Source organism: Actinia tenebrosa, unplaced genomic scaffold (assembly GCF_029948245.1).
Source record: "Actinia tenebrosa isolate PJP-AT-01 unplaced genomic scaffold, QUT_ActTen_1.0 PGA_scaffold1__47_contigs__length_23844297, whole genome shotgun sequence".
Classification (NCBI taxonomy): domain Eukaryota; kingdom Metazoa; phylum Cnidaria; class Anthozoa; order Actiniaria; family Actiniidae; genus Actinia; species Actinia tenebrosa.
In genome coordinates this window covers 4260996-4282298 of record NW_028292578.1, presented here as the reverse complement: position 1 = coordinate 4282298, position 21303 = coordinate 4260996, and the positions used below count along the sequence as shown (strand labels likewise).

Here is a 21303-nt window from a genome sequence, read left to right as displayed (position 1 = left end):
AAACTCTGTGACAGCGGACATCTCTAATCAAACGAACAACAAAAACAGTCTTTTACGTTTCTTGTCAAGAGACTATCAAATTGGTATGTCTTGAAAGGTTTGAAAAGGAATTCACATGCGCTTGCAAACAATTTTTACGGAATAACAAGACAAAGTTAGAAATGCACATTCTTCATTTTGAAGAAATATTTTATTTAAAAAAACTCGAATCGTTTATAACATGCCTGAACAAAAATGAATTCTATTTCTTGGCTGAGTAAGACTTCGCAGCCCTTCTTGAAGAACTTCTCGTAGCCATCCTAACTGGAGTAGACTCTATCATGGACCTTCTCTTTGCCTTAACTGCAAAAGTTTTGCTTTCTTTGCTTTTCTTTTTTGATTCAATCTCGCTAGAGTTTTGTTCCTCCTCATCATGACATACTTCGGTTTCTCCTTCTTTATCAATAACCTCAGCCGCTCGTTTCCTCTTCAAAGGACTTGGCACAGAATTTAGAGCCCTTTGGTCTTTCGTAGACTCGGATTGGGTTGGGTCATTGTCGCCGTCCGCTTCTTTTAAATCGTTTTGGTTGGATTTTTCAGAGGGTATCTTGTCAATAACGAACAAGTCTTCGGTAATCTCTTCATCCTGTGAAATTTAGAATAAAGTCGATCGAATCTTTCCTTAACGAATGACAATAAAATTTGGCCAGAAGAATTGAATGTATTCATTCATTCAGTCAGTACTAAATGCATAGGGGGTTTGCTAAGAAAGATGATGCGTAGCAAAGGCAACGACCAAGGTTCGTGCTGAGGTAACCACTTAAAATTCAAGGACTATTCAAGGAGTACACAAGGACCCAAAAATGAATTTTCAAGGAGTATGTTCAGCTAAATATGCCAAAACGGTGGTTGCACATGGCCGACTTTCAGATTTTCCAATCTTTCTGACTAGATCTATTTCAGAACCATGCAAGTAATGATCAAAGCAAAAATTCAAGGAGTTTTAAAGAAGTTTCGCTAAAATCGTAAAATTCAAGAGCTTTTCAAGTGCCCTTGAAAACGTGAATTAAATTCAAGGAGTTTTCAAGGAGTTTAAGGAGAAGCACGAACCCTGAACACCATGGGTTACCATGACAATACATTGCCGAGAACACAAGTCAGCAACAACTCTATTATTGACCATCATGCCACACCATACAAATAACATAAGTGAAACACCACGGATTGTAACCTTACCTCCAAGTCAGATTGCTCTTCAAGTTGTCCTATGAGTGTTTTCAGTTGTCTGTGTAGTATGGCGTCTTCTACTTCATGCTCTTCGAACTCCACCCTCTATCAATCAAACAGACGTTTTTTCTCTTGGATTGTATTTGGTTAAAATTTGATTTAAAAAAGACACAAACAAACAAAAGCAAAACACAAATACAAAATTCCGAGAGCCCATACATATGTTTCAAAATCACCGAAGACTACTGTTTTTAGTCCTGTTGTAATTCTTAAAGAATATTTTAAATGAAAGTGCGAAATTTGGTTATTGAAAAATGAAAATTTCCACGCCATCTTTACTGCCTGTCTTCAGTTTGAAATAACACGGGACGAATCAACCTATCTTAGACAACAGAAACACATTGCACAAAACCGTTTTCTGGGTTACCTCTATCTCTTGTTCATCTTCTTTCCCACCAGCCGAGTCGAAAAAGAATAGTGGCTGATCTGTTGGATGGTTACCCTGTGCATCGTCTGTGGGCCCATGTTCCTCTGTGGGTTTTTGATCACTTTCTCCACCAGATTCAGAAGCCAACTAAAAAAGAAGTTAGACATTGTTTCACTTTCTTTTGGTGGTTTTCAATTATTCCCAAGAAGGAGAAACATCAAAAGATGATGCGGTCATGTTGGATCACATAACAATAGAGGCTAAAGACAAATCTTTTGTTCAATTCAACCAAAATGGCAGATATGAATTTGACCAATAACAATTTTTTGCAAATCACAATTTTACTTTTGAAGAGCTTCTGAGCTTTTGAGCTTCTTGCCAATCACGGTTTCTTTTAGGTAAATACGATTTAGCAACAATGTTCCCTTTCAAAGGCGCGCGCTTCTCGCTGTGACATGTATGTTGTATACGCTCATTACTTACGTCAAGAAGAGCTTCCATGTTTTCTTCTCGCTGTTCGCCAAGTAAATGAGAAGTCACTTGACTAGCAGTCATTTTCTTGGACAGTTTGAGTCTTTCTGCGAGTCTAGAGAAGCGAGCAAGATCATAAAATGAAAGGTGGGAGGGAATGGAATAATTAAAGTAGGTCACTAAAGTAGGTCACTAAACTACTACCTTCTGTCGTGTTTTGAAACCAAAGAAACAAAACTTGCTGGAGCGTCCTGTTTTTCTGCTACCTGAAATCACAAAAGCACAGCTCTGCAAAACTGCCAATGGGAACCAATGCTCAAACTGGAGAACCTCACCCCCCTAAATAATTACAGAAAGGAACTGTTTTGTGAGTGTCGAGTGTTTTCACCACTGCACGTACCCAGGAAATTGTAGTCCACATAGTTTGGCTATGCCTTTATTCCATACGTGATGAACATGAATGCATGAACAAATGAAAGAGGCGTGGATCAATCTCTCAATAAATACATTAATGCTATATATTCCTTTTTACCTTAAGAATAGAAATTTTAGTTTTGGTAGATGACGATGAAGACGCTAAGGAGCATAATTGAAGACCAATTCTTGCTAAGGAAATAAATCTGAAAACAATAATGGAATTTTAGAAATATTACCACATTGCTACGTGCTGATCGACACAAAAATGTGATACTTTTTTAAATTGGAAACTCCAATCGATGGACTAAATTATTGCCATGTTCCCTTCTGACGATTCCCATGTATATGTATATATTCTAACGACTGATGGTAGTCTATTGCCCATTAACCTGGCGAGAGAGTTTGCCTTGATCTGCACTCAGCAATGAAAATAGTAGTAAATAGTAAAACATAGAAGGAAAAGAACAAAAAAAGAACAGAACAGATATGACAATAAGGGCCAAGGCTTACTTGATGTACTGAGTGGTTTGGAGCATCCCTTGGTTTCTTTCCAGAATGCACCTGTGAAATTGAAATATAAACAGAGAAATTACATTATTAGAAGAAACAGTTGTACGCTGAGAAAGCACAGTTTTGAACCAATCTGAATGAACAATACAGAGAGTTACGAATTCATAGAAAAGGCATACAGTGAGACATACCTCAATAATGGTATTAACGCTGCACTACTGTTACAATCAAGCTGTGTCACTTGTAAAAACACATCCATGCAATGCTCTGGTGAATGACCTACATAGACATTGCATATCCAATACAGAAATTTAGAAGTCAACGTTTTTATTCCAAAAAGAGTAAATACTTCTTTAGTTTGGATCCTGCTATACATTTATGTCAAACCGTACAAAAAAACCTGCCTTACCAAGAACAGCAAAAATTAATGTTGCCAGGTTTTCTACACAGCTCTCTTCATTGATGCTGAAAAGAGTATAAAATTGAAAAAAAAAATAAACAATACAAAAAAAGAAAAAAAGAAAGAAAGAAGGAAAAGGTAAGAAGGAAAAAATAGATCAAAAGAAGGTAGAAAGAAAAAGGGCTGGCGAGGAAGAAATGAATAAAGGAAGGATAAAACGAAAGAAAACCAAAAAAATTGATTAAACACTATTAAAGTTATGCACAACCATATCCCATGAGATTTTCATAAGCAACCAAAAGCTATTATTTGCAGTCCTCTCATAGTCACCTTGATGAAACAAGCTGCATATCCGTATACAGAGACAACATGGCAGCCATCAGATCTTCATAAGAATCTTTTGGAGTGACATCATCTCCTTCTAAAATCTAAAAGACATAAAAAACTTTGAAGTAACATTTTGAAATAAGTTACTCTGGTAAGGGAAGGTACCACCACTGGTTAGCTCAGTTCATAAGAGCATCGATCTGTTGTGCAGGAGGTTGTGGCTCTAGCCTCGGCTTGGCCAACACTCAGGGTTAAAATAGCTGAGGAGAAAGGTGCTGCCTTTGTAATTAATATCATCTGCAAATGGTTAGGCCTTCAGGTCTTCTCTGATAAGGCCTAGGACTTTACACCATAGGCCTGCATTTACTAGGGGACATAAAAGAACCTGTTGAATTATTCCTGTAAGAGTAGGCCCTGATTGTCTCCTGGTTCAAGAGCCTATCGCAATTTGGAGGCATAACCTTAAAGTATTATTTATATGTCACTCATGATTGAAGCTGCACTGTTGCTAATAGCGCCTAAATATGCAGCCCATAAAATCCTCTGCTTATCACAGATGTAAAGCACATTTAGACCAAGTAAAAATGCACTATAATTATGAGAACCCCCCCATTAAGGAAAACTTGTTTAAACTGTAATTAATCATTGATTTGTTTGCTCCTTCATTGATTTGTTGCTCTTACGTCATCACTACTAGCCTTCCATCTGTTATTCATCAGCACAATATTCTGGTGTAAAGAATCTTGGAGTTCTTTTACCCTGGAAATCAAAAATACCGAATGAATATTTTTGACATCCTTGGAAACCAAGAGGTAAAATAAATTCTGTTGCTTAAACCAGAAACCAGCCACAGAATTTTACCCCTGGGTTACTGATGATGTGTTTTTGACCATTTCACTGTGTTTTAATCTTGCAGTGCTTCTCAATAACAAGGCTAGAATTGTACACTTTGTCATTGCCACAAAAGTTGGGTGAACGTAAATCAAAGTGTTTCCATGATGTTGTCAGAAAACACAACGTTTTTAAGGGCAAATGTCTATCAAATGTCATAAAACCACCTTGCTTGACGTCCAGCAAAACCTATTTCATCAATATGACAATTCCTTGCATACTATATTATATTGACAAGGATTGTAATTATGGTTGTATTACTAATGGAAAAACAATATTCAAACCTTTTTGTTTTGGCATCAGATTCAAGCTCATTGATACATGCATCACACTTTGAAGAAAACTCTCTGGAAAAGACGTTTCCCAAATTATCAACAGAATAGACCTATTTAGCTTGGGTGTAATGTTTTCCCATTTCAGACCATGTGTCATGTTACCTACACCATTATTTCTTTGTGTAATGGTTGCACAATTGAAAAGAAATATTATGATATACAATTTAAACAAAGAATTGCATTCACAAGAGAATAACATGTGATCTGAAATGGAAATATAACAAGATAAAAAGGTCTAGTAATCAATACTAACATATATCCACTAAACCTATTATTAAAATCAATTTCATGTACTGTAGTCAGAAGCTATACTTACTCCAAAACGGATGACAAACACTCCAAGATACTCTGTTGGAGAAAAACATATCATTGCTTACTATGTAGATGAAGTAGATTTCTGATCAGGACAAAATTGACAAACAGTTGAATTGAAGGCAATGCATGTCAGTTTTATTCTCCTTAGAGGCTATTTTATTTTTAGCCTTGAAACAGTCATTATGCATGCTCCATACATCTAAAGATAATGCAAAGAACTGCATGATCAAATGAAGTAGGTTTCTGGGAAGGACAAAATGGATAAACAGTTGAATCGAAGGCAATGTTGGCCATTTTTCCATTCAAATGCTATTTCAATTTGAGCCCTGATTTGTGACCTCAAAACAGCCAATGGAAGAGCAACACAATCAAAAGATGGCAAGTTCTTAACTGATTACATAAAGTAGTTTTCTGAATCGAAGGCAATGTTGGCCATGTTGTTACTCAGACACTTGTAAAGGATACTCACTTTCATAGTATGACAACCAATAGTCATTTCTATACATTTCTGAACTGATGACAGGTCATAACTTGTTTCCACCTGAGATAAATATCAAATTATTACAACTCTTATCATTGAACATTTTTGTTACTATATACACATTAAATCTCAAACATTTTGACATTTATTGGATATATATCCAATATGTTTCTGTGTTATTTTTGCTGAAGAAATAAACAATAAACAAGGAGCCAATTAACTTCAAACTTGCTAAAAAGCCACACAAGATATTCAAGAACGTTTTGGTGCACAAAATGTAATAAAATATGTTATCAAGTCATTGCCCTAGCTAAATATGTATTAATACTATATAAATATAATATTTCAAAGGGTCAAACTCTTGGAGAATTGGTGTATATAATAATGTATGATTTGTACTTACCTCTCTTACAGTAGCAAATATCTTTTTTGTATTGGTAAAATAAGGAAAACAAGCCTGGAAACTTTTATCTGTAAATAGTAATAATGACAATGAATATTCTGTTTTGAAGGGATCAGTGCATGGATGGGATGTTGAATTGATAGTTGTGTAGATAATAATGCCTTTAATATAACATTTTATTTTTTTACAAGGTTTCAAAAAAAAAAAAAAGAAATTTATATATACATATAATTTAAGAACTTAAAAAAAGTTACGTTAAGTTTATTGAAACTATGTTCCCCAGTAGATGAAAGAATGGCTTGGACCAGTGGATGGACGAATGAAAGGACAAATGATTGGATATGTAAGTGATAAATGTCTGGTATACATGGATAAAATGGTTGTATTGATAAATCAAAAGTAAATAAACTCACATATTCTATCTTTTTCTTCATTTGATCTACATTCCCTTAATACTTCAAATGCTCTTTCTAGTCCATCTCTAGCATAAAGGTTTAATTTAAAAGTCTGAAAATAAAAAATAAAAAACAATTTAAAATATCAACAATTAATTCTTTTATTTCCTTAAAAAGTACTACTAATAATTAAGTTACATGTACCTTTTGAGATGCATCTTTATGCTGTTTTGGTATTTTTGGAACTACATTTAAAATACTAGAAAGAAAAAAAAAACACAAGTAAATTATTAAATCAATAATCAATTTTGGGAGAAGATTCAAGTTAAGTTATAAACTTGTGACATGTACAGAATACACAGGGGGCAGAGGGGGGCCACTTATCTTTCATTGTTTACGAAATTGTTTTGTTGCTCCGCCATCTTGTTTTAAATTATTTACCGCTGTACATAATATGAATAAACTTGAGCCCGTCAGATACCGTGCGCGCTAGCTGTGCTGTGCCTTAGCTTATTACAGTGGATGATTGCTTGAAAAAATTGATAGATTTACCCCACTGGATTTACCTAATCATCCACTGTAATAAGCCCCCTGTGAGAATAGTTGTCATGATGAAGTAGGTTTTGGTAAATACTAATCAAGGCATTTCTATTACATTCCATAGACATGTGTTCTCTGACAATGTTATTGAAACCCCTTGATTGCCATCTACCAAAAACCTATTTTTAACTAATGGCAAATTGAAAAATTCCTTGGGCTAGAGACCATTTTCTCAAGGTTGTGTACACATCCAAATTTAAGGAACTTGACGGGCCATTGATACCAGAACACAAGTATTATCATGCATTGTTATTAATTTTTTTTCGATAAGAATTCATGTCTTAATTTCTCTCATTAAATATTTTGTGAGCTTTTTAAAGATTACAAAACTGATGCTGAGCTGTATGTTGTAGAGTTGCTTTACTGTATGACGCTGCCACATGGGCCAGCTCTATGACAAAACTGAGTGTCTTCCATGAATATACATGAAATAAAAAAAGAGCAGCCAAAAATGTCTTTTGTTTGATGGGTTGCTAGGTTACTGGACGACATAATTTTATATGCGCCACAAAGAAAACTGTCTAGACCGGCTCTCTGCCAAGAATCGCCAACGAGGAAGACTAGCATGGAAATTTAGGATATTTTACTTAGTTAAAGCCAAATTTTATTGATGAACATTGATTCATCGATTAGAAAATATCCAATCAGTAATGTTAGTAAATAAAAAGATAAGAAGATCAGTGAGAAACCTCTGGGAAGAGCTGGGCAAGCTAATGATACTTATAACATTAATATTAATGCTGATAGGAATTACCTAGACAAGTGCTTAAAATGAACATTGAATTCCTTCTGTAAACAAGTCTTCACTTTACTCTTTGGTAAGTTAGACACGGCATCAGTAAAGTATGATCTCAGCTCTTCATTATCAATGCTCTGTTGATCTGTGTAAATGCATAAAAATATCAGATTGTTGAGAAAGAATCATACAATGAATGAAACTATATTCCAAGATATTTCAAAAATATCATATGCACAAGTGCTCCACGTGATGGTGAAACGCCACAAAAAAACGACTAAAAATCTCTTCTTATAAATATTTTCGGCCAAATAATTATCCCAATACAATTCATGGTAATAAAAATGATAAATTGACCTTTTTTTCATATACCTTCTTTAAAGCGAGAGGCCAAAAGAGAGACGAATTTTTTCGCGTTTATCGAAGAGATTTTGTCCGCCATCTTGAAGATAGAAGTTCCATTCTTCCGCGTGCTATTAGCACCACAGGAACTCCAACACAATACCTGCCACAACACCTATTGTAAAAAACTCCAGGAACCTACTTTAAAACGCTTTTACTCATGAGCTTTAGATAAAAGTAGAAAAGGGAGAAATCCACAACCAACCATTTGACTGTTACTTGCAAGTTGTTATATAAAGAATCTCAAATGTTTTTGTAAGTTTTGAAAAACCTCTATTAGGAAAAAGATAAGAGCATTTCAAAAGTTCAAGGATCTTTTTTTTTTTTGCCTAAACATTGACGTCAGCATACACTATCCATGATTTCTTTTTCATAGGTAATCAGCCAATCAGAGCGCAAATCTTAGCTTAAGGTTATATCAATGGAAAAGGGAGATCGATTTGACCATTTCTTAAAAACCAGGAGACGCTCTGAAAACAAACCATTTATTTGGCATATAAAGTATATACAATATTTTAGGATATCAAAGTTTTTTCAATGGATTTCACGTATATTATACTCTATATGTACACTTACGAGTTTAGTGCACAGTATCAATACAGAACCTATATAAGAGATACGTAATCCCAAACAGACTAATATAGATCATGTTCCAACGAGGCTAGCGGTATTTTATGGAAGCTCACAGACGGAAACCTTTTCAGAGAATGTTATTGCAGTCATTGCAAGATTTCTTAGAGGAAATTTTGTATGATTGAGAAAAACACACGTAACAAGAGTTATGCACCTTACGCCCTGGGATTGGTTCGATTAATAGACCTTTTTACCGATACGACGACCATCTGGAATTCCATTAAGACATTATGGGATGCCGAGGGGGCAAGTATTGGAAAATTTATAGACTGCACAGCTGTCTAGACGTCTTTTTATATAACTTTACGCTTTCCAATAAGAAAAACAACAACAAAAAAACAACAACAACAACAACAAAAAAAAAAAAACACGGAATGTGCTGGTAGTTGGAACAATATGTGAAACACCAAGACTTTAAATAATTTGAAAACGTAACCCCGCCACTCTATTTTTTATAAATTTTCGACATGTTTGCCCCTCGGCATCCCATAATAGAAGGTGGCCGCCGTATCAGTAAAAAGGTCTATTCCGTACCGCGTGTGGTTTCAGTTTTACACTCGTACAGAATACAATATATGTGAACTGCTGAGCTGGAATGTGTTGAATTATTAGTGAAAGATAAAGGAAAGAGAATCCCATTGAAGTTATGCAAAAGGAAGTTCTAAAATACTTCATTTTAATTTACCGCGACCAATGGCGCTGAAATGAGAGTTTTACCGCAGGAATGCTGTGAGTAAAACAGTAGACAATTCCTCGCCTGAAGAATGAAATCTCTTGTCAAGGAGAAACATTTCATTGCTCCTGCCCTACGACATAGCTGCCGTGAAAACCCTGTATACTCTAGTCCATCCTCTGGGTATCACATCTGCAATGACTAGAAGTACTGTATCTAAAATCGTTATTTAGACTCATAACATTTTTATACAAACAAATGTGTGCTCCCCAAAACGAAGCTGTAAATAAATATACTTGGAGTTCTGGATTAATTTAAAGTTCCTCTGCAGCCGGGAGAACCACATAAGCAAGGGATTTTTTCGTCTTCCAAAGGGAATTTGTAGTCGTATGTTATTTCTTCGTTGACTTTGATGTCTCGTTTGGAGTAGATCACGATTTTTTTCTCGTTTTCTAATGCAATTACCTTGGCGTAACAGTTTGGCTGTAGAAAAAATTCAAAAAGAAGTTCAGCTATTTCGAATAATGATAATGATGATAATAATAACTTAAGCGTTTTTGGTTTTAACCCTTCCAATTTTCAATGCTTCGTCATTCTTTCATATTCTCTATTAATATACCTACATTTCAATCGATCCTTTATTCACCCCTCTGTTCCTTTATGAACTTATCTATTCATTCCCTCATCATTTAATTACTTGAATCCAACAATGTAGTTTCGAAATACTCACATCGCAACAGTGGTTAATAAAACGTGCAAAATTTCCTTTAACAGTAGCGTCGATGATGGTGTCCTCATCCAGCCTGAACATATAACTGCTACCAATCCCTTTCCTTTCGTAGCTTCTCTCGCGATTATCGGCTATAACCTGTCTAATCATCTCTCCAAGGTACTCGATGACCATCTCATCTGCGGCGATCGGCTCTAGAGCAATCAGACCCCAGTCGTGAATTGGAGATTTTGCGAATTTCAGTTGCTTCTTACGCACCTGATAAAGAGAAAATGTACTGTGTAAATCGAACTATCACTTGGCTTTTTTATTGGCTAATTACCGTGGTAAATAAGAACTTAGACCATGGAAAACAATACAATACAATAAACAATAATTTTTACTTAAACTGGAATTCAAAGTTGAAATATAACATGCTAATATCTCCGAGACGTACATTTTGACACCGTATCAACAGCAGCAGCAACAACCGCAGAAACGACAGCGCCAAAAACAGCATCAGTAACGAAAATAACAGCAGTTGCATTCACAGCAGTAGCAACAATGAACAGCGGCAACAACAACAAAGACGACGGCAGCAACAACAGCAGATCAGAAACAAAAATAGCAACAACAAAAGAAATACCAGCAGAACAGTAGCATCATCAACATTATCAGCGACAACAACAATAGCAAAAATAAAAAGTAACAACAGCAGTAGCAACAGCAATAGAAGCATAAGAGCAACAACAGCAACAACGACAACGGCAGATATTGAAAACAAAAAAAGAAACCACATACAATCCCTATAATTTGTCTAAAGATAGAAAATTCAAAGAAAGGGAAATCAAGTTCTCCATTCTTACCCGAAGTTTGTTGAACTTAAGGATGTCGCCGAAGTCTTCGTTGCAGACAGCCGACTGTAAACGTCTCTGCATCGCGCGGTTTTCGCGAGACAGCTGCTTTCCTTTGCTTGCGTCGAGTTTCTAAGAAAGAAAATATTATAGCAACGTTATTTACTGTTTTATTACACGTCAGAATACTTGCGCGCCAAGCTGGACACCCACCCCCTCCCCTGTGAGAGTTTCAATTGCCCTATTTCATAATGACGTCACATCAAAACAAAACATTGTTTTAACGCTAGGGAACATGGTCGCTGGAGGGGGATGGAATGACAACACATCTTAAATCACAATGAAATTTGGTTTATGAGCTGGTGAAGGCTAGAACAACTAAATATTACGCTAAATATCTCGAAAGAAGAGAATTAAGCTTAAATTAGCCTTAATTTCTATCATTTTAGCCGATGTAAGCTTGTAAACCGTGACGTCATTATGAAATAGGGCAATCGCCTGGTGCATGAATTACATTGCTGACTACTAGGCTGAATTTAATATACTCACTGGTTCTTCTATTGTGGCAATATTTTTCTCATGCTGCACGATCCCCTGCACACTCTCCGCATATTTTGCTTTTTCTTTGCTGTCTATCTTGTAGTACCCTTCAGATCGAGCACTTCCAGTAACGTGTAGACGTACACCCACTTCGGATTTCTGTCTTCGGCGTTTGAGTGTTGGAGTGCTGGTAGGCTGAGCAGTTAGTGGGCACAATTAAGGAAATATATTATATATTTTCTACTTCTGTTGATTGCAAGCTCACGCAAATTATGTAGATCAAATCCTGAACATCGCTGACAAATAACAGCATGGGCAAGTGATAACAGCATGGACATGTCATAACAGTATGGGCATGTCATAACAGTATGGGCATGTCATAACAGTATGGGCATGTCATAACAGTATGGGCAAGTGATAACAGCATGGACATGTCATAATAGTATGGGCATGTCATAATAGTATGGGCATGTCATAACAGTATGGGCATGTCATAACAGCATGGGCAAGTGATAACGGCATGGACATGTCATAACAGTATGGGCATGTCATAACAGTATGGGCATGTCATAACAGTATGGGCATGTCATAACAGTATGGGCATGTCATAACAGTATGGGCATGTCATAACAGTATGGGCAGGCCATAACAGCATGGGCATGTCATAGCAGTATGGGCATGTCATAACAGCATGGGCAGGTCATAACAGCAAATAAGAAAAAAAAAGAAGGAAAACGAGGAAGAAAGAAGGAAGGAAAAATGCAAAGAAACAAAGAGAGAAAAAGAACTAATACATGTACAAAGCAATAAATACATAATGCAAATTTATGGTTATTTGTTTGTAAAGGATATCAGGATGGAAACTCCATTTGGCTCCAACAACAGAATCCGAGCACACCTGGACCAGCTGATCAAACCCTACTTTCAAGAAGTGAGCATCTTCATAATCCAAACCACTTTTGAGGAACTCATAAACCAGTTCATCATCTTGCTCAAAACTTCGAACGGGAAAGACATGCTTAGGAAGCTTCTTCTCTGCTTTCACTTTTTTACCATCTTTTAAGTCTTCTAACTCTTCCTGGAATTCTTTCTCAATGACAGTGAATTTTGAATCAGGTGTTTCCTGGTCGACAGTGATGACATCAATAGGTGGGGTCTCCTCTCGGCACACCAAGCCATAGGAGTGATCCAGTTCAACAAGAGAAGCAATGGACTGAATATGCGGTGTTAATGAAGGCTTGTCTTCCGGTTTGTCTGTGATTTCTTCCACTTCTTTGTCAACTTTCTTTTCTTGTTCCTTCTCTTCTGCTGACACAGGAGTTGTTTTCTCCTCCTCTTTGTCTGTTTGTGGTCGAACTTCTTCTTCAGACACTATTGTTTCTGTATCTGTAGTCAAGTCTTTTTCAAAGAGTTCCATTTTGTCAATTCTAGGTTGTATTGCAAGCCCTGAAGTTGTGTCATAATTGGTTGTCTGTGATAGAGTAATGGTTTCAACTGTACTCTTAATGGCTGCTGTGTCAATGTCCTCCTTATCAAAATCAGAAATTTCACTTTCAGGCATTTGACTTTGGGATGTACCTGAGAAAGATCTATCTGTTTCTTCAGCATCATCTGAGAAGATAAAATTAAATAATTGTTTGATATTGGAGATGCTCTCTATTGCCTTCAAGCATCATTATTTCAAGTTGAAGTATTATCGTTTGCAATGATTGTTTGAAGGAAATAGCATAGAAGGTTGAATCAGTTAAATAATGTATGAAACTGGGGAAATGAATAAATAAATTTGAAAATTTAACTTAAAAAAAGGTGGAGGTAAAGTAAGATTACTAGAAGAAAAAAATGAAAAATAAGTGAAATAAAAATAGACTGAAATAAAGTGCATGACAATGCAGTAAAGACAAGAAAGAAAGGAAGGAGGCAAGGAAGAAAGAAAGACTAAACGAATAATAGAATGAATGAAAGAAAAGGAAAAGGAAAGCTGGAAAAGAAAGAAACTCTTTATATTTTAGAAGAAGTGTAACCAGGTGTTTTGCTACACTTTTACCTGATAGAATTGGTTTCTTAAATTCAACTTCCACTTTTTCATTATCCTTTTCTTCCTCTTCTTCTTCGCTTTCCTCTGAATCTTCTTCATCTGATTCCTCTCCACTTTCTTCTTCACTGGATTCAGTTTCACTTTCATATTCTTCCCTTTCTTCTTCACTTTCCGCCTGCTCATCTTCACTTTCTTCCTTTTCTTCTGTTTCTGCTTCACTCTCACTTTCATCTTCACTTTCACTGGAGTATATGGTCTTGTATAAAGATGAACCTGTACTGACTCGTCTGTCGGTAGCTACAATATTAATTAGAAATAATTTTACACCAAGTACAATATCTTTATTTAACCATTCATCACTAAACATGGTCAATACTTTATCACACAGCAGCCATGTTGGTTTGAATAACAGATTCCAACTTGTGACCCCCAAATTCAACTGCTCGAGAATAAACTTATTCCAGTGTAGCAAATATTTTTATTCTCATGAGAATAAACATGAACGCTGCGTGAAAAGGTTCATAGTGCAATTTGTGCGATTCTAGGTTAATAGTGCACAATGCACACCCTTGCACTCTATCAGCGATGCTCTGTTATACGTCATCACTCTCAACCCTTCCTAACCTACAGTAAAATGGGGGACATAAAAGAACCTGTTGAATTATCCGTATAAGAGTAGGGGATTGTTTCCCGGTTCAACAGCCTATCCCAATCTGGAGGCATTAATACTAATTTACTAACAAATCACTCATGATTGTAAGCTGCACGGCTGCTACTAGCGCCTAAATACGCAACCCGTAAAGTCCTCCACTGATCATGATTGTGAAGCGCATTGAGAACATGTAAAATGCGCTATACAAGAACCCCGTTATCCATGATCCTCTTGGCTTAAGATGCTTGGTGGAAACTCAATAAACTCTTCCCCTGCCACAACTTGGTAGTTATAAAGAATATAGCCAATTTATTCATATAGATAATATTTCCTCAGAAAAGACCAAATTGGAATTTAGAAGGTAGAAAAACCGGTCAACCCAAAGAAACACCCTTGAAGCACAGGAGAGAAACAGCAAACAACTTTGCTAACATACAACGCTAAGCCCAGCAGGAACATTAGCAGCACAAACCACCCATTTTTTCCCAAACGCAAGTAGGATTTTAGTGCTATATCTACACAAATCATTATTTTAAAGTATGTGTTTAAAAAAAAACAATGTACCTTTAGAAATTCGAACATCCATTGCAGGAGGTGCTGCATCATCTAGATGTTGCCATGGTGACTGACTCCTCTCATCATCGCCATCATCAACTAAACTACTCACTGTTCTTGGTCTCTTATCTCCCTCACGGCTGGACAGTTCCACTTCTGTGTCATGTTCAGATTCTGAATCATATGCCCTTCTTCTTTTAAGAGATAATGAACTTTCAACAGTCTTGCCCAAGAGTGATTTGGCAAGTTCTTTTGTTTTCTTGGCATCTGGTTTTGGTTCTGGAGCACGACGTTTAAATGAGGGTAGCTTTGGAAGAGAGGCTCTGAGGCCCATAGCCATGCTGTGTGATAGATCAAAAGGACTTGGACCAAGTAGCGTTGAGGGAGTTGATGAACTTGGATGGGCAACTGTGGATGTTTGTTGTAGAGTACTGGGCACAGAAGGGGTAATCTGATGTACATAAAAAAATTCAAGAAATTAAGAAACCAATATGAAATAATGTCCTCCACTCATCTTTACTGATATCTAAAGCTAAAGTAATATGGATTCAAGAAACAAAAACCCTACAATACAAATAATGTCTATTTATATAGCTCAACCTACTGTATTGAAATCCTGACTGTCTAATGCTTCACAGATTTGTTTACCAAGACAAATAATAAAGTCCTCATACTTGTTTGTATATATGTTAGTATAAACACACTAGTCAGCAATTACAAATAATTATCCAGGACCATTTGGATATTATCCAGGACAATCTGACTGTAAACTTGGCCTTTTTTCAGGTAGAGACAATTGAAAACATAAATAAATTACCTTTGGTTTGCATTGGTTCTCCCACCAAGCCTCCAGAGATTTAAAAGCCGATGCTTCCACAAGCTTTCGAAAGACATCTCGGGAAAGGACTGCATCAAGTTCATTGCGAACCACACCTGATACTACATCAATAATCTGTCTCTTCCAGTTCCACAGTTTCTCTTGCTTAGTTGGTCTATACTCAAATCCCTGGCCATAACCACAAGACAATCTTGGGTGCAGAGGATAGGTGCTTGGATAGGGTACCGAGGCAGGCTGTACTGAAGGAAGCACTGAGGGAGGTGGGATAATATGTGGAAGAGTTGGGGGAGGGATAGGGGGTGGCATTCCTGGTATAGGTGGAAGAGGGGGTGGTGGAAATGGCATACCAGGGGGAGGGACAAGAGGGTTATACATAACAGGAGGAGGGATAATTGCTGGTGGATATTGGAAGATATTTGGGGGTGGAAGGCTGACAGGTTGGTTTTTAGGGGATATCTTTTTTGAAGGTTCGTTAAGCTCAAAGGTATCCTCATTTGAACTGATAGATGAGAGTGACATATCATCATCATCATCATTCTGTCCATCATTTTTGATCTCTGTTTCAGTATCTTCATTCGCTTCGATATCAGAGTAAAGATTATTAGAGTCTGATAACTTCACAACTGTATTACCAGTGACGACGGTCACTCCCAAAGGTGACTGGCATGGTGATATATCTTCAACTTGAAGCATATCAGCATGTGTTGTATCATCTGTGCCATTAAGTTCTGTATCTATAACACCTCCTTTCTTATCTCTAGTCTCTGAGGCTTGCTGGCTACCTCTGAAGTCTCCAAGACTTACCAAGTCAGTTGTGTTTGTCTCACTCTCTGATTCACTAAAAGGAGTACCTCTTTTATCAATATTTAGTCTTTTAGAACTAGAATTATCATCTTCGGCATCATGAGATAATTTTCGTTTTCTAATGGGTTCTTGCATATTAGGTAGTTTCATTAATCTTGATATTTCCAAATCTTGCTCATGGAAAAATGACTTTTCTTCTCCAGGTGGGAATGGCTCTTCATTAGATCCCTCTACAGAAACAACTCCATAAGCATTAGTCTCATAATTATCTAAACTATGACTCTTGCCTGAAGAATATCCAAGTAATGGAGGATCTGGCTGCAATTCTTTTGGGCTCCCCAAAGATGATGCAACAGGAGACTTGCCTATTTTTTGAGGTGAGAGGCTCCTTTCAGTTCTAAAAACACTTCTCCTTTCTTCTCGACTTGACACACAAGTATCTGCATTTTTGTTTTCAGTATAGTCATTTGGTGACTTCCTGGAATGCCATTCTCGAGTTCTCAAATCTTCCTTTCCATGCGTTTCATTTGAATCAGATTTCCTTTTTTCTTCCCCATGACGAGGACTTCCAGAATACCTATCCCTGTCCTCTGGTCTTCTTGGACTTGTAGTGTATCTGTCACTCTTCTTATACTTTGAGTTGTCTTTTTGTCTATCACCATGTTTTCTATCATTATAATCATCCCGATAACTACTCCTACTATAATCACTTTTGCGTGACTTGTAATCATTGTGAGAATCCTTCCATGTCTCATGGTGTTTATAACTTGAGCTGCGACCAGAATATCTACTACCGTCAGATCTTTTATTATCTCTTCGTGAGCTGTAGTCTTTATCGTCCCGATAATCCCGGTGGTAATCGCCATAGCGATCCCGATGTCTATCTCCCTTATCATCGTAATCATTATAATGTCTGGAATCATGACTTCTGTATTCCCGACTGCTATACTTGTCACTCTTGGGTGATCTACTGTGATCCCTAGAGGGGCTGCACCATGCTGAATCTTTCCTCAAATTTTCAATCATTTTGCCAATTTTCGATTCATCACAAGTTGATCTTCCTGATGTCTTGCTTGTTGTTGTTTTCGGGGCTTCCTGTGTGCTGGACACTTTTTTGGCTTTGTCTTCAGGGGAATATGTTTGTTCAGGTGATATGTCTTCATAGTTAAGAAACGATGAAGTCTGTTCAACTGGTGGAGGTAGTGGTGGTGCACCTTCAATGGGTGTGTCTTCAATTGGGCGGGGTACAATATTTTTTGGCAAAGGTGGCGGTGAAATAGGTTCAAAAGAACTTGATGAAGATAGTGATGTTGAAAATACCGACCCATGACCAGAAAGAGACAACTGTGAGCTCAAGCTTGATCGCTGCTGTAATTTTGAGCTGAGCATAGAAGAGTTCACGTCTAGAAGAGGTGGTGTTACTGGTGTTGGGGGATTTCTGATTCTTGGGTCTACAGGTCGAGAAACTTTGGGAGTACTTGAAGTAGACAAGCTACTCTCTAAGGACGGTGAATGAGAGTTGGTTGATGGTGGTGTTGGATAGTGAAGGGTTGGTTTGTTGGTGTTCAGGAATGGTGGTTTCTCTAGGCTCTTCTGTTGTTTCAGACGTGATGCTAATCCTGAAAATATAAAATATATATATGTTATTTACCGGCCAGGAGGTCCGGATAGGGAAAAACTGTGCCCGAGGTCTTGAATATACGGACCGAGGCCGTTAGGCCAAGGTCCGTGTTCAAGACCGAGGGCACAGTTTTTTCCTATCCGGACCGACTATAGGACGGTAAATAACTTATTTATTTTTTTCCCGTATTTTTTTTACTTGTTTTGGTAATCGTTTTGTGTTGTCGTTTAGCGGCAAAGGATACCGGACCGCGCGCGCGGGCAGATACTTACAAAATACCGCCCGCTCAAACAGCCAATCAGAATGCACGATTTTTTAGGATACCGGACCGGAAAAAAATAAATATATATTTATCATATAATTATCCATAAAATACCTATATTTCTCCTTTTTGAAAAACTGATATTTTCACATGTGAAAATAACACGTTATTTTCACATGTGAAAATATCGTTACCATGTGTAATAAGCCTTTTCATAGTTTAAGAACTGATTCCACTGCGCATGCGATTTTATCCCGAATTTCTCACCTTCTTTTGTTTAATTAAGAACAAAAGAAGCTTTAGACAAAAGAAGGTAGAAATTCGGGATAAAATCGCAAGCTCAGTGGAATCGATTCTTAAACTGTGAAAAGGCTTATTAAGTTATTAGTTTATGAATAAAAACTTTTTATAATGATAAAAAGCTTATTAAGTTAATTTTATGGATAAATATATAATAAACAGAATATTACATGGGCGCTTGGAGATACGAAATGCATCTTCTTGTGTTGAAAATCTCTCACGAGTGAGCACAGCGAACGACGTCTTTTCAACACTCGAAGATAAATTTCCGCGCGTATCTCCGCGCGCTCATGTAATATCCTCTTATATCAGTAGATGTCTAAATTTCCAAACTTATGATATGATTGTTACTAGGAAACCAATTCACATTACTGTACCTAAAATATAGCAAAATTTCTAGCCTTTAATTAGAGATAACTGGAATATTGCTACAGGTAGGAACTTCAATTGAATAAGTATCCTATACACATGATAGTAATCAATCCATTATTATGTTGGTACCATTAACATACCAACCAACCAAGTCTTTATTTTCAAGTAGTAATTCTACAACATTAAAATAATTTAGTTGTAAAAGTTTTTGATATATTTATATAACTTTGCCACTGATATTTTAAGAAGCCAAAAAAAAAAAACACCAGACAAATATATATTTTAGGTCTACCAACTGAAATAAGACTTGCTAATGTGCAATCTAGCAATCAGAAATGACAACTTTAAACACCATTCAAATGACATGCCAGTTAGTTTAGACTATGTCTACAATATGATTATTAACTGATACTAAAAATTAGGTCAAATAAATGTCAAATTTATTTTGGCCTTTGATATTGGAACTTCACTGGAATTTTTACATTTTAAGGTGTCAAACAGCTGTGTAAAAAATTTAATTGACTTATGTTTGATTTAAGACTTTGATTTTGTACATGAATCTATAAATAGCACCGGCAGTCACCAGACGCTTTTGTTTACATTCATATTGCGTGAATAACACGCCGATCAATATCTACAGTGATTGCTTGAACATAGCTTGCATAATCGCCAGATACCTTTTAAATTCGGTTCAAGCTGAGTTGAGATTATATTCCCCATGACAGAGCAGCCATCGAGCTTGGAACAGGCGAGTTTGGCTGATTTTGTTAAGTCGAAGGTCACTTTTGCTTTTCCGGTGTGCTTTTTTGTCAGAGGATCGTAGTAGATCTTGATGTTCTCGACTTTGCCGTACTTTAAGCACATCTCTTGGAGGAATTTTCGGTCGACATTGTCATTTAACCCTGTAAAGACTACTTCTCTTTGAGGTGGAGTGCCTACATAATACTTATCGACCTGAAAATACAAAAAAGTTGGTGTTTTTTCCCGTACAATTAGCCCTGTACCAATCAGACAGTGAATCGTTTTTATAACTAATCAATTATCAACTTTAATCAGGAAACAACGGATTCAGACGGAAAGAGAAACCTGAGAAAAGATCAAGGTCAATAAACACAAACCTTGAAATTTGGAACTGGTAAATCAGCTTTGTTTAACGTCCATATTCTGGTTCTTCTTGAACGAGGATCTCTTGGGATGATTGGACTTTGCTATGAACGGAATACAGTATAATCAACAAGTTTAGACTTAAAACAATTTTGATTTCATATTTTGAAGTTCGAAGGTTCAAGGAGAGGAATGCAGAAGTCTTACCCCATCAAATTCACCATCATATCTGAAGATTTTCTGTGATCCTTTCTTCAAAGCAGGATCTATAAGGAGCTTGTAGTTTCGCCTTTGTTTTACATCCTCTTGACGGCTTAGCGATCTCCCAGCTCCATTAGCAACTAAAAACACCAACCAAACTCAAACTATTATTACAAAACAACAGATAAAACTCCTATAAGATGTTAAAAACGCTGGATTTTTTGAATGTAAATACAAAATACATGCCTGGCTTCTCAGAGCTCAGAAATGTCGACCCAACTTTGCTGCTACTTTCGTACAGTTTTTCATGGCCGTAAACAGACTTTCTGCTGAACCCTGGCGGTTCATATGACATTGCCGTTCATCACATTAGTCCTTCAGGCCTGATTTACCACTGTTTGTTTCTGGAATGATGCGAAAAAAAGAGTTGTTTTAACAGGACTATTTCCACATTATTTTGCCTTCTTCATACACGCGCCACAGACGATGGCAGCCCACCAGCCATTGCACGCTTGGGGTGACCGACTATTACCCAACATGCATCACGCGCAATCATAACCAAAGGCAACCCACGAGTTTAATTGCCCTTAATCTCCCTTCTAATTTCAGCACCATCCGGCTTACTGCTCTAGGCAGATCTAGGTTTACGCAAACGGGGGCAGTAAGGGTGGTTAGACGCGATCTTCTCTATTCGTTTTTGCTTCAAACGTAACCTCCCCAAAATCATTCTCTGCTTCTGACGTTTTTTTGCGTCTTCCCGTCCTTCCTTTATTTTTTACTAACTTCTTCTCATCCCTTCTTTCCGACTTATTTCTTCCTCCTTTTTCTTCCCCT

General features: G+C 36.9%; 2 protein-coding genes across 2 annotated transcripts; both read right to left on the bottom strand.

Moving 5' to 3' along the window:
• Positions 1-155: 155 nt before the first annotated feature.
• Positions 156-8368, bottom strand: LOC116303341 (uncharacterized). The gene is made up of 19 exons (XM_031712871.1): positions 8287-8368; positions 7933-8059; positions 6783-6837; positions 6597-6690; positions 6184-6251; positions 5769-5840; positions 5301-5332; positions 4934-4996; positions 4442-4517; positions 3762-3859; positions 3441-3496; positions 3223-3310; positions 3032-3082; positions 2637-2724; positions 2309-2370; positions 2117-2219; positions 1634-1780; positions 1216-1311; positions 156-625 (listed from the first exon to the last, which is right to left on the bottom strand). Exons 1-19 carry the CDS (start codon positions 8354-8356, stop codon positions 242-244), a joined length of 1830 nt encoding a protein of 609 aa, XP_031568731.1. The 5' UTR covers positions 8357-8368; the 3' UTR covers positions 156-241.
• A 419-nt stretch (positions 8369-8787) lies between these two features.
• On the bottom strand, positions 8788-20980 carry LOC116303338 (uncharacterized). The gene is made up of 12 exons (XM_031712868.2): positions 20716-20980; positions 20476-20609; positions 20283-20372; positions 19842-20118; positions 15785-18228; positions 14977-15418; positions 13770-14057; positions 12578-13336; positions 11735-11931; positions 11198-11317; positions 10353-10610; positions 8788-10105 (listed from the first exon to the last, which is right to left on the bottom strand). The coding sequence occupies exons 1-12, from the start codon at positions 20822-20824 to the stop codon at positions 9932-9934; spliced, it is 5292 nt and encodes a 1763-aa protein (XP_031568728.1). The 5' UTR covers positions 20825-20980; the 3' UTR covers positions 8788-9931.
• Between the last annotated feature and the right edge of the window lie 323 nt (positions 20981-21303).